The 14467-nt window shown below is 30.6% G+C and overlaps 2 protein-coding genes across 5 annotated transcripts; both read left to right on the top strand.

The window, feature by feature from the left end:
- The first annotated feature begins 357 nt into the window (after positions 1 to 357).
- On the top strand, positions 358 to 3904 carry Gkt (tyrosyl-DNA phosphodiesterase glaikit). 2 transcript variants are annotated; one of them, XM_083044902.1, is made up of 7 exons: positions 358 to 577; positions 663 to 740; positions 809 to 1158; positions 1226 to 1935; positions 2023 to 2565; positions 2646 to 2847; positions 3091 to 3904. In XM_083044902.1, exons 1-7 carry the CDS (start codon positions 562 to 564, stop codon positions 3235 to 3237), a joined length of 2046 nt encoding a protein of 681 aa, XP_082901028.1. In that variant the 5' UTR covers positions 358 to 561; the 3' UTR covers positions 3238 to 3904. The 2 variants fall into 2 exon arrangements, with proteins under 2 accessions (XP_082901028.1, XP_082901029.1); XM_083044903.1 differs by having other exon boundaries at positions 359 to 577; positions 1238 to 1935; positions 3091 to 3903.
- Positions 3905 to 5012: 1108 nt separating this feature from the next.
- On the top strand, positions 5013 to 14463 carry LOC145940072 (protein THEM6). Of its 3 annotated transcripts, XR_014425954.1 has the most exons (7): positions 5013 to 5234; positions 5328 to 5391; positions 7150 to 7585; positions 9211 to 9425; positions 11571 to 11756; positions 12037 to 13868; positions 14324 to 14463. XR_014425954.1 is itself a non-coding variant. In XM_083044906.1 (6 exons), the coding sequence occupies exons 3-6, from the start codon at positions 7429 to 7431 to the stop codon at positions 12145 to 12147; spliced, it is 669 nt and encodes a 222-aa protein (XP_082901032.1). In that variant the 5' UTR covers positions 5013 to 5234; positions 5328 to 5391; positions 7150 to 7428; the 3' UTR covers positions 12148 to 13900. The 3 variants fall into 3 exon arrangements, 1 of the variants encoding a protein (XP_082901032.1); XR_014425955.1 differs by lacking the exon at positions 5328 to 5391; XM_083044906.1 differs by lacking the exon at positions 14324 to 14463 and having other exon boundaries at positions 12037 to 13900.
- The last annotated feature ends 4 nt before the right edge of the window (positions 14464 to 14467 follow it).

The raw sequence follows: 14467 nt of genomic DNA on the forward strand, positions 1-14467 counted from the left end.
ATGAAAGTCTGACGATCGATAAAGCTGAAGATATCTTTCAATTAATATAAATATAATTGAATATGCTGGTTGAATTTACATTTATTATAATTGCACAAATAACACAGCTATATATAACTACATTTTCATACATATATTTTAATTAAATTATTTAAATTTTATATATATTATTATATATTATATATTTAAATTATACAATATTATATTATAAATATTTATGTATGCATATGGAGATGCATAGATGTTATTTTCGATAGAGAGAAAAAAATGAAAATTTTTTGTAAAATATAATTTTTATAAGTTGTAACTTTTAAAATAATTTTATCGGCAGTGTCAAAATAAACGTATAGCAGTATAGCTCTTAGGTTAGGTTTGTGGAATGTGAATCCATATGATTCGATCGTATATGAAACAACAATTATTGTTTAAAAGGAAATTGATAGCATTATACGTCACATTGTAATTATTATCAAGAGAGAGAGAGAGAGAGAGAGATAGTGGAATATTTTTCTCTATAAATAATATTATTTCGCTCAGATTATTTTAACAAATACCTTATTCATGATGAGTTCTACAGGTAAACATTGGTTATGAGTGTCACATATGTCAAACTGAATTTTGAAGTAACAAAAAAATGAATTGATAATTATTTAATATTGCAGTAAAGAAACATTGTCCCTTTATGGAGAAATGTTATCGAAAAAATCCAATTCACTTCAGCGAAATGTCACATCCTCATTGTAAGTATCTGTTTATATTTTTTAATCATAAAGGTTTACAACAAAATTTAATAATTATTAAATTTCAGTGGAAAAATTACTGATAGATCAGCTCGAAGGTACGATAGAAATACCAGAAGTCCTTCATTTTGCATGTGATGATCGTTCACAATTGCTGGATCAATTGAAAGTATTGCAAATGGTGCTTAGAAAGGAGAGGAACAAAAACAGGGATAATCTTTTGCCTACAAGTAGCCTGTCCTCTAAAACACAATCTCTGTCTACATCAGATATTAAAGAGGATTTGAAAGAAAAAGCAGAGAGACATAAGAAAGCAACGATGCAGAAGAGGCAAGATAAACTCAAACAAATGGATGCGGAAGCTCAAGCACTATCTAAAGCTTTAATTAGTGAAGAAGAGAGTTCAGAAGATACCAAGGTTAGTGAAATAGAGAAAGGATCTTTGAGCTTTAAATTTTGGAAGATAAATTATAATAAATGTAAAGCTTTTTTTACAGGCAAAGAAAAGAAGTCTGGAATCATCCACATCTGCTCCTTGTGTAACAAAGAAGATGAAACACATGAGCATAGAGAACAGCAATCATTCTAAAGATAGTCAGAATATCAGTGATTCCCAAAGCAGTTCTACAAGTAATGAGCAAAATGCAAATTCCAAAACAGGAACATCTATTATGGATATGTATCAAGCTTGCGATTCTGAAAAAACTAGGGAAGAAGTTAGGAAAAGAGCTATACAAATGATGAGACGTTCTGGATATACAGTATCCGTTGTGGAATCAGGAGAGTTTGCATTAAAATATGCCCTTTCGGCACCTTATCACTTATTTTATACAAGAATTGAAAAGTCTAAAGAGACTTACGATCAACAATACTCCATAACTTTCCCTGAGATCCTTGATAGAAGTCTTGGAGAAATTGTTAACAGTCTTCATTTAAATTTTATGGTAGATGTTGGATGGTTGTGTTTGCAATATTTGTTGGCTGGCCAATGTACCGACATGATGATTTTATATGGTGATAGAGTAGACCGTGAGAAATTAGGCTCCAACATTACCATGATACATGTAGATATGCCGAATCCATTTGGTTGTCACCATTCCAAAATCATGATTTTTCAATACAAAGATGATGGAATCAGGGTGGTGATTTCCACTGCTAATTTATACACTGATGACTGGGAGAATCGGACGCAAGGGTTTGTTAATTAAATATTCTTATTATATATTTCTTGTTGACGGTAAGACATTTATAAATAAATATCTTTTCATTATATCCTAATCAGGTTATGGATCTCGCCTCATCTACCTAAGCTTCCGGAATCCGCGAATCCCAGCGATGGAGAATCCCCGACAGGCTTTAAAAAAGATCTCGAGCAATATCTGAATAAATATAGACGCCCGGCTTTAACACAGTGGATCTGGGCAGTACGAAGGGCAGATTTTTCTACTGTGAATGTATTTCTTGTGGCCTCTGTTCCTGGAACCCACAAAGATACCGAGGCCGATTCTTGGGGACATAGAAAATTAGCGTACGTCCTGTCGCGTCACGCAACATTACCACCGGATGCCCCTCAGTGGCCTATAGTCGCGCAAAGTTCCAGCATAGGCAACCTCGGTCCAAACTTTGAAAGCTGGTTGTCGAGAGATATAATTCCATGCATGTCAAGGGAGACCACTAAGGGCCTAAAGAGTCATCCAAACTTTCAATTCATCTATCCGTCGATAGAGAATTACAAGCATAGCTTCGATTGCCGAAATTTGTCTTCCTGTTTGCCTTATAGCGCGAGAACGCATTCCAAACAATCATGGCTAGAATCATATTTGTAGTAAGCTTCAAACGCCTTATATTTGTTACGCTCTAGAAGCGATTCATTATGTATTTATACAGAATGTTATTATTATCTAGCCAGTGGAGAGCCAAGCGAACAGGACGAGACCGCGCGATGCCCCATATTAAATCCTATACGAGAATTTCGCCCGATTTGAAGAGCATTCCCTGGTTCGTACTTACCAGTGCGAATCTGAGTAAAGCCGCGTGGGGAGTTCAACGAAGCAATCATTACATAATGAGCTACGAGGCCGGTGTTATATTTCTACCAAAATTTATCGTAAGTGTCATTACCGTCGTTGTTATTGTTTATATATTTTCTAACACATTAATACATAATAATTTATTTATTGATTAATAATTAATAATTAATAATTTATTAATAATTAATAATTAATAATTTATTAATAAATTTAATTTATTATTAATTAATAAATTAATATCAAAGTGTATTAAAAGAATATCAGCTGATTAATATTAATTTTAATGTTATTATTTCATTTGTTCGTATTTGTATTTATAGACCGAGACAACGACGTTTCCTATTGATGACGAAGAAGACCCAGCTGTTCCGGTGTTTCCGATTCCATACGATTTTCCGTTACGTCGATACAATTCCAGCGACAGTCCCTTTGTCTGTGAATTTTTCAATACTCTAGCTAGAACGTAATTTCTCAGATAAAAGCAGTGTTTTCTTTTTTCAAATCATGGAATATTTTTGTATTGTCAAAAGGGAGATTTTCACAAAACACTCGTTAATAATTGCATACGAATTTGTATTTATTTATATATATTTTTGCAACATTGTGGAATAACAATAAACATTTATATTTTCTTTCTCAGCAAAACGTTTCCTTCGAAAACATGTAAGAATTTTTAACACATCTTGATTTCGATGTCTTATTTCTTCAATAATTTTCGGATTATAGTTTGTTAATGTTTTTCACTATTCTTAATGAATCATCACGAGAGGGATGACTGCGCACACAAAAAAGAAGAAAAAGAAGAGGCAAAGAGGCGACAGAGCGAAACGTTCAATGAAAATCCTCACGTGGTGTGCGTGATTTTTTTTTTCTCCGTCTTGATTTCGCGACGAATTCGTGCCAGCGTCGCGTTTCAAAACGCGTTTTCCATAAAACATCAGTATGAAAGCGCTTCCTCGACGCGAGGGCCGAAATGTTCTTTCCTCGTAGTGTTAGTGTCTGTCCATCCTGTACATGCTCAGCCTTCAAACGGCTGTTAATTATACCGCAATATTCTCGTATATCGTAGTATGCGGCAATTATGTGACCAACGCATCTCTCGTCGCAAGAAACATGCACACGATTCATGAAAGTAAGTGGAATTCTTATTAAACAGTGTCAAGTTCCACGATTAGATATGTAATAGTTCATTAGTAATTACGCAAGTATGTATATAGATTTTGTTTTTCTAAAGCGTTTTTATTAATGATCGTCAATTACGCTTACAAAATACACAAGATCCACAAAGGAAATAGATATTTAACTTTTTCTATTACACATATTTCGATATATGTATAGGCATTGCTCAGCTTCACACCTTATTTCGGCACGCACGTTCCTTATCTTTTTGCCGTATTACATCGTATTTACATATATGAAAGAATGTAAACATTACTTCCTTCAGTAAATACCAAGCGATTCTGCAAAGTCTCGCATTATCGATATTGCCTGGTAATAATCTCGTTACGTCGAACTTTTCAAAATTATCGATTTTAAGTGGCATATGACATTAATATTGACAAAACTTCCGCTAAAAAAATCCGGTAATTTATTAAGCTAATGTTTTTAGTAAGCAAAGCATTCAGTCAATTAATATGGGTTTATTTTAAATTTTCTATATTTAAAAAACTAATAAACTAAATAAGGCTAAAAATAAATAAGGCTCAAATATTATTGATAAAATTAATTGCAAACGGGCTAATTAAAAGCCGAGCGCGAGAATCGGTGCGCAAGTGTTTAAATAATAAGGATGCGTTGTTTGAATTTTCAATCCTTTATTCAGAATAAAATTCCCCTGTAACTGAATAAAGAATTGAAAATTTAAACGCATCCTTATTATTTAAACATTTACGCACCGATTTCCGTGCTCGGCTCTTAATTAGCCCGTTTGCAATTAATTTTATTTAAAAAATTATTTTGCTAGTTTAGCATCATTAAACAAATTTGAATTTAAGCTTATTATCAAGAAGAACTCTTTATTATTAATAATATTAATATTTATTATTAATATTTATATTATTTATTATGTTCATATATCAACTTTTAATTATAGCTTTTAATTGGCTTCTCGTTTTGTCTGCTCGCCTTCGTTATACCGGATCAATCTTCTCACGTTGGAATTCGCTAGGAACGGATGACGTCAAAGTTCTACGAGCTCTAAACCTCCCACCAAGAGTCCGACTTCCTAGTTGGATGTCCTCGGCGCAGATGCGGTTTTCGGGAAGGGACGTCACGGCATTAGCCGAGGACATCGATCACCAGTACGCGAGATGTCATCGATAGGATAGGATCGTTACCGGATGTATTCTGATGGATTTTTCCGCATACTTATCGGAGCTTTGGTACCGGCATCCGTTTTCAAAAGATCTTGCCAGAAGAACATTAGACACTCCCCGTCAAATCTACAGAACTCTTTAGAAATATCGTAAGTATTGACCTAAGAAAAAAGTCGGAAGTGACACATTTTATATACATGTGTGTGTGTGTGTATTATATAAAAGATGAATTTCGTGCGTAGACGCTAAATTTTCGGAAAGAATAAGACAATGGGCCCAGAACGTGTCGCGCCTGATAATGCAATGGTAAATACGAAATTATCGAAAGTAGGCTTCAACGTAGCATAAAATTCTTCGTCTTGTCTGTTTCATCTTGTCTGCTTTTTATTATTTTTTTTTAAATTAGTTAATCGCATATAGTCGCATGAGATTATTAACGCTGATCATGCTCGAGCCAATTTTCATCCCCTATTTGAACAAGGCGAAACTTCGTGATATTTCGCATAAGATGTTTGATAAATTGAAGCCAATTTCTTAACACAACAAAAATAATGAAATCTTCCAAATTTGCTATTATGTCATTTTATTATAATATTCATTATATATGTCTGCGTGATTAATAAAAAAGCGATAGATAATTAAAGCTATTAAAAGCAATTAAAGCAAAACTATATATGTCAGCGTATCTTATTCTTATTATAATTTTTATCATCCTTCAATTTTATTTCATCATTATTATACTTATATAATTTTTATTATCCCTCCTTTTTATTTTTCAACCTAATTAGCATGTATCGAAAATTTGATTAATTCGAGCACAATTTGACTGCGCTACATTTTGTTTTGACGTGAACCGCATGTTTCATCTTGTCTGATTTTTATTAATTTTTTTTAAATTAGTTAATCGCAAATAATCGCACGAGATAATTGACGCTGATTATGCTCGAGCCAATTTTCATCCTCTATTTGCACAAAATGAATCTCCAACTTCGCACTCGTAAAACTTTGCATAAGATCTTTTGATTTTGGGGTCAATTTCTTAACACGATAAAAATAATTAAATCTTCAAAATTTGCTATTATGTTATTTTATTATAATATTCATTATATATGTCTGCGTGATTAATAAAAAAGCGATAGATAATTAAAGCTATTAAAAGCAATTAAAGCAAAATTATATATGTCAGCGTACCTTATTCTTATTATAATTTTTATCATCCTTCGATTTTATCATTATTATCACTCCTTTTTATTTCTCAATATAATTAGCATGCATTGAAAATTCGATTAATTCGAGCACAGTTTGGCTGCGCTGTATTTTGTTTTGACGTGAACCGCATAGGAGATCGCTGACAATCAGCTGTCAAGTTAGCAGAATCGATTAACGTCGTATCAATCTGTAAGTTCACTATTTGTAAGAATGCTCGTTTTTACATTGATTGAAGTGATAGATTTCTATTTAATGAGACGATTATTATCCTTAAGAAAATTAATTCTCCAGGAAGAGATTTGATATTAATACGTTTACATGTACTGGACATTCAAGGTCCATATCAGACCCTGCTCTTGCATGATAAATATGTATAGAAACGTGTCGCGTACAAAGTAATGGTGATTTGAAAAGACAAGCAATAGCGTGCAAATATAATATATTCGTCATTGGTAAAGTCATGTTTTCTCTGGGAGAATTGACAGTATATTTAAATATATTCAACAGGAAGTTGCACACCGCTATTCTTGAGATTAATATCGCTATTTTCAACAATATTTCTGTTTTTAAAAACAATATTCTTTCACGTCTTCCCATCTTCAAAAGATTTTCGCAATTGTATTCTATTTTTTTATTCCACATACGCCTCCGTATAAATTTAACATTGATATTTTTTTTATAATGGCCATTAACCGTACTAACCACAATAAATTCTCCTTCACAAATAAAACATGCAAATTATTTGTATCGTTAAATTTCAGTTTAAAGTTCTCACTCTCTCTTCCAAGATATCTTTCCCGACTCTCTCCTTCAGGCAATCAAGAGAGAGCCTCTAATTTTGATTTGCATTAACAGATTCACCAGAATGACATTAGCGAACGTCTTAAGATGAATCCGTCGATGTTGCTGCAACTCGTTCGGAGTCTTTCGATATGGTGGTTCGAGCGCAGTCTGCGTTTTTATTGACTAGACGAGAAACGCTAGCGAACGCCATCAACCGCTCGGACAAATCGATAAACCGGCGCGAGCTATTGCGGCGGTGTCGAGATTTTCCAAAGTCCAACAACCCTCGACCTAGCGTAGACTTATATCTCCGATTTTCAATCCGGAGCGATAACCGATCGGGCGATCAGGATGATGACTTGCTGGGTCCTCGTCGGCGTCTTCGCTGCCGTAGTACTCATTTACAGTCTCATTGAACTGCATTATTTCCTGCGCATATGCTTGACCGTCTTCCTCGCACGCTACTGCAAAAAAAGAGTGCACATTCTCGACGAAACCGTAGTTTACGGTACGTAAATCTTCTAGAAATACATGTTATATTTTTTTTTTATTAGAATTTATTTCTATAAAATAATAAATAGAATCGAACAGAAATGCTATATTATTGCTGAAAATTACATTAATTTTGTTTTGTTTAATACAAACGCGGGGGTATATATCATAAATGTCATAAGATAATTAATTCAATTTCAGTTTTCACACTTTGGCTTTAACTTATATTTGAAAAAAATATAAATTGTGTACACAATATTGATAAAAGACTTTTTCTTATTGTAAAAAGGAAAAGAAAATTGTTCTTGAATTCTATATTATTTGAATTATATTATCTATAAATAATATATTTCTATTCAATTCAACAATTTTTCATGTGATCATGATAACTTAGGATTTGTTAATAACATATCTCAATTAAAGATGTAATTAATAGTGAGGGCATTACGTATATGTTACGTATGTTGAGTTTATTCTTACGATATAATCTAAGAATCCTTACAATTTGCCTAGTTATGAACCTTGACTTACCAAGTGCAGAATCAGTTAATCAATTTTTCCACGTGATTATGATAACTTTTAGGATTTATCATATAATAGCATATCTCAATTAAGGATATAATCAATAATGAGAGTATTACCTATATTACGTATGTTGAATTTATCGTTACGATAATCTAAGAATCCTTACAATTTACCTAGTTATTTACGCGCGAACCTTGACTTACCACATGCGGAATCAGTTAATTAATAGAATCGGTCGACTGAAAATTCAGACTAGTACATTGATTGCGTATTATGATTAGCTTATGTAGCGTAATATTTTCCACATTTTTCTACATAAAAATGGCATATTTAAAATTGTACAATGACTAATATATGTTTTTTTTATGCAAATAACTAATAACCTTTGATTCTGCTTCTACATTGATGTTAAAACTTGTGCGTAATAACATTCTAGCGAATATCTAGTCAATATTGATGACATATCAACTTGTGCATAATAACATTCTAGCGAATATCTAGTCAATATTGCGAATATGCAATTAGCGATTTATTATTATACAGATGCTCAATCAGTTCCGCATCTTTAATTCTTTTAACTTCGTTCAAAGTTAAAATCAACGATTTCTTGAAATATTATATTGCATCATATAATAGCATGTAACAATTTCTGGTTTCGATCAATCGTACAAAAGAAATTTGATTATTACTTTATATAGTCATATATAAAGAGTATGTCAAAAAAGAGACCAAATTTTATATTTTTAAATTATGAAACACATTTATTATATATTTTTATATTATTATTATATTTCTATATTATTATTATATTTTTATATTATATTATATATTATATATGTACACACATACCTATTTATTATATATTTTTTCAAGTTTAAAGTACTTTTTGGAAAAGTGGATTGTTTTATAATTTATAGAATAACTTTTATTGTGTTTTTATAAACATTGTTTTAGTCATATTCATTTCTACTGATTTTATAAATCTATGTGCTACGTTATGACGTGACATTTTAATCACTTTATAATTGACGCACAAACATCTACATTTGAAATCGAAATTACATATAAGGAATAAGCATTGCATATTTTATTTTTATAATGCATTGATTTTCACAGGTATTTGTACGACCACAGACGTGGACGCCCTTTTATATCACATGAACAACGCGAGATATCTTCGCGAACTCGATTTTGCAAGAGTCGACTTCTATGAGAGAACAGATCTTTATCGAGAGGTTTGTTCTCAAGGATCAGGCGTCGTGCAAGGAGCTACAACTATACGATATAGACGCTTTATCAAGCCGCTAATGATTTTTAAAATAACGTCTAAGGTAATTTAGGAAAGTTACGTATGAATATATGCTCTGTAAACAGAACGATTAACAGAAAATTAGCATGCATTCGCTAAAAAAGAAGCCAAAGAAATGAATTAAATTATTCTGCGCAATTATCAATTAATTGCCCATCCACTTTTTAAAAAAGTTGTATAAAGTCGATTATTTAAAAATATCACAATTTATTAGTGTCTCTTTTTTTATGATGCCGATTAGTTATCTCAATATACATATACATTATTTTGTATGATCTGTCATTAAGCATCTTATAATTTGACAGTTCGAATATTGAAAGAGTGAATAGTGAAGTGTGTAAATTTTATTTGTTTGATACCATAGCGAGTTTAATATTATTGTTTTTGAAAAACAAAAAATGTAATACACTTTTCTCGAGTTTGCAACAATATGTTAAACATCTATCATTATGAAGATTGCGAAATTTTGACAGTTTTTTTAATGTCGAGTGTATAGTGTTGCTTTCGTTGTCAATAGAATATTAAATTTAAAGAAGACTTAACTAAAGTATTAAAATAGTGTTTCAAAAAATTAAGATGCTATTTGATATAATGAAATCGATATTATGATTGATAACAAGCAATCAAAAATGAAATAAACTCTATTAGAAGCATTTGTAGACAAAACTTGGATTGGATTTCAGGACAACAGGACATGTTACAGTATCTTAGAATCTCTCTTCTTTTTTTACACTAAATTAAATAAAAATTATTATTTGAAGAATGTTACTTATAAATTAATAACTATTATAATGAATCTTTTTTAACGTTTTTATATAAAAATAATAATTAATAATAATAATTAATAATAAAACAGCTGAAAAATGTATGCGAAGCATGTATTGTATATTAGTATAATTTAAAAAATAATTATCATTATTTAACACTAGTATATGATACAAAACAGGCAAACATTCCTTTTACTTAGCATTTTTACTGTTCATAATTCTAGGATAAATACTATGTCCAATGCATTACACGATTAGATGACGCATAATCTAAAAACTCATGTGATTTGGCTTATAAAAACATCCTTAATAACACAGACACGTATCATTTTAAATTATCAAGAAATACGATTTGGCCTAGCAAACAACTCAAAAAACATAAATAACGAGTCAATTATTTTAAAGGATAAAAAAGATAAATTATTTTAAAGGATAAAAAATCGAAAAGAGGAGTTGGCAAAAATTCAATTATATAAAATAATATTATTTTACAAAAACATATTATTATGCGTTTTGTCTATATGTCTGTATTTCATAACAATATATATGAAAACAATATATATTTTTTGTGTATATGATAATAATATTTTGAAATTATACACTAAAGAAGACCAACTAATAATATATTTGTAGCAAAATATCAAAGATTGTCGGTCGATTGGAAGGCAATGGAAAAAAGATAAATGAACTGAGATAGACTTGTTAACATATGTAACTGTATTTGCTTTTGTGTGCATCGTTATATAAGCATATGAACAGTAAGATTGACTCAAGTATGGAAAAATGTTTCAAATCGCCTTATAAATATAATAATGTCGTTCTGTGTGTATGTGTGTGTGTCATAAATTATATACGTATATATATACAGGGTGTCCGGTGGTTCGCGTTTCACCTGTCCTGGGATCATTTGGAGACGATTTTTCCTCAGCGAAAATGTCGAGGCACCAATAATTTTCGAGTAATAAGTGATTGAAAATAAAGGGTTTTTCACAAACTAAGCCTTGTGGAAATAAAATATTAACAAAATCACATTCTTCAGTTAATTTCAGATAGAGTTTACTTTAATAGAATTTTAATTTAAGACTTAGTTACAAAGATACATGATGACAAAAATTGGGAACATGCAAAAAATGATGACCTCCCTCGACATTTTCGCTGAGGAAAAATCGTCTCCAAATGATCCCAGGAATCTGCCTACGACAGGTGAAACGCGAACCACCGGACACCCTGTATATATATATATGTATATATATATCTATATATAAAATAGACAAAGTTAAAAAAAAATGATACAGCGCCTTATTTAAGAAAAAAGTAATATTGACATCTTGCTGAAGAAGTAAATATTTAAATTTTACGTAGTAAAATAATTAGACTATTGTCTATATATTTTCTTTTAGATTATTTATTGGGACGAAAAAAGTTTCTTTATAGAGCATCGATTTATTACGCCGAGCGATGGTTTCATAAGAGCCATCGCGATTTGCAAGCAGAGACTCCTTGATTGTAATGCTGATACTGTTATCGGTGCTCTATTGAATCGTACGGTGAAACAGAAGGGAAATATCGAAGCAGGTGTGACGCAGGTAGGAATGAATTGCAAACGCATTTAAAAACGCTATAAATATAATTTTTAATAATTTAATCGCTATCAGAAATATTTCTATATATATTATACATTATATTATTATTTTATATATTTTAATTATTAGAAAATGCATTATATCACTTTCTCTTAAGATGGAAAGCATTAGCATTCATCGTGATTACTCCAATTTTGTTTCGGTTTCATTGATTATTATTTAATATTTTAATTGAATAGATTCTAAAAGTATAAAAAGGCGATTTATGTGTCCTATATTTTAGGTACCTCCTATACGACCAGAAATGCCACCCGAAGTGAGCAGATGGATAGAGAGCAACGAGATATCCTCGGCAATATTGAGACAGGAGCCAATCCTTACAACGCATTGCTGACAAAAGGATGCTGCGACGTCCAGCGATGACGTCCTAACATCGATATACACAACTACGACCGTGTAATAAAAATATCGGAATGCGATATATATTCTTGATCTCCAATCTTTAATCATCGGACATCCTGGTGAGATTTCCGGATGATACTAATTATATTTATAGAGGTTCTTGAATGTTTACTTATTTATGATATGGTGAAAACTTAGCGCGTTAAAGTTTTCGGTCAAAGTAAACGATAAAAGTGATCTACGATATGAGACCTATCTATGAAACATATGACCTAATGTCCGCTCATTAACACGGAATAAAGATAGTCAGTTAATATAATATAATTGCAGAAAACAATTTTTCTTTTTCTGATGTGTGTTCTATTAAAATATATGGATTAGACAAATTAAAGAAATAATAATTTAGCAAAATTTTTAAAAAGAAATTTTTAAAACAAAAATGCAAATATATTGTGTTTGTTATCGTTGTATATTATAATTATATAATATTTTATTTACATGAATATAAAAAATAAAAAAGATATGTGTGATGTAAGATATTAAATTAAAATATTAAAATGTTAAAATTTGGCATATTGCAGATTATGAAAATTAAATGGTATGTATAATATTTTTGCATCAAGTGATAAAATAATATCTCAAAATCAACATAGATTTTTTGTGCCATTATTTATATTAATTTATGATTAAAAATTATGAATATATTTTATTACATTATAAAATATATACATCATATGTATATAGAAAGATATAGAATATTTAATGCGCTACTAGCGATAACACTGATAAGATATACATATGTATATATATGTATACGTATGTATATGTACGTATATGTGTAGAATATATAGATACAGAGTGTTTGGTAATAATCACCAAATCTCTCGTGTGCAAGTAGAGCGAATTAAATCGAGTATGAATAAAATCTTCTACATTTTTCGATCTTCGCAATAATTAATAATTAATTAATTAAAGATCGATCAATCCACGCAATTACGAAAGACACAAGGAGAGACATTTCAATGTTACATAACTGTGCGGATTGGTCGCGACTTTTCTTAATTAATTTCTCACTAATTATTACAAAGATCACAAAACCGAGAGAATTATCCTATTCTATTTAACCAACTCTATCTGCACCAGATGTGATGCGGTTATTATTAGACACCTTATATATATTTTACACTATAAGTTACACATTACGCCTCTGAAATTTTTGGTATGTAGTCGCCTCGATGGAAAACATATATATATGTATATATACGGCAGGGAAGTAACAAATATTAAATTATTTACCATGTAACAATGGATGCCTGCGTATTTATATAGTATATTAGGTGCCTTCAAACATATATATTGAAAAAAAAATATATATATAAATCTATTAGATTAAACACATTCATAACTTCAACCTTCTTATATTGTAATATTTCAGTTTATTTTTTCCTCCTCTTATATATACACGTAACGACTATAGATATACATAATCGGATATGCGATATGTTATTGCGAGCATAATTAAATGAGGTCCGTGTTTTAGTAAGGTCATTGATTTAGAAAGAACGATAATGAGTCTCATGTTCCTATATTCTAACTTTTACCACCATGTCTTCTATCAAATGTTCGATAGAAATTGATAAAATTTAGTAAAAGAACTGGAAAATCTCGTTCTTAATATAGCAATTTGTTCGATTTTAATTTATTTGAAATCTGGTAATCAGATTTTAGTTATTCCTAAAATTTAGGTAGTTGTAAGAAATGTTTTTAATGATTTTGTATTTGTCAAAATTGTTTTTATACTTGTCAACAAATCTAAATAGAATTATATTTTCAGAATGTTTATATAAAATCATACATATATACATATGTATGTATGTATGTGTGTGTGTGTGTGTGTGTGTGTGTGTGTGTTTATGTGTAAATTTTTTTCAATAAAAACCAGTGAGATTTAATTTACAAAAAATCAAGATAGTAATTATCTACACAGTGACTAATATATTTTTTTTAAATTCTCTCTTTTACTAATAAATTCGTGATATAAGTGCATTACATAAATATTTGTAATATTTTGTTATAATTTTGTAAAAAATATTTTGTTTGTAAATTTCCGATTTTATAATGCTTAAACACGCTTAATTGTGACGGAATATGGAAACGTCTTTTTGTAGTCACGCTGCCTGAACCCTGAACCGGTTCTCCGCATATCGTAGACATATCCGAGTGTTATTCACGATCAGTTCTCTGCCGACCGTGAGAAGGCGTACATCAAGTCTTCGTGTTGTCGAGTTGTTGTTCAGATATCAAGAAAGACG

This window comes from Prenolepis imparis, unplaced genomic scaffold, assembly GCF_030444845.1.
Source record: "Prenolepis imparis isolate NDT839.2.m4 unplaced genomic scaffold, iyPreImpa1.0 SCAF_8, whole genome shotgun sequence".
NCBI classification, from domain to species: domain Eukaryota; kingdom Metazoa; phylum Arthropoda; class Insecta; order Hymenoptera; family Formicidae; genus Prenolepis; species Prenolepis imparis.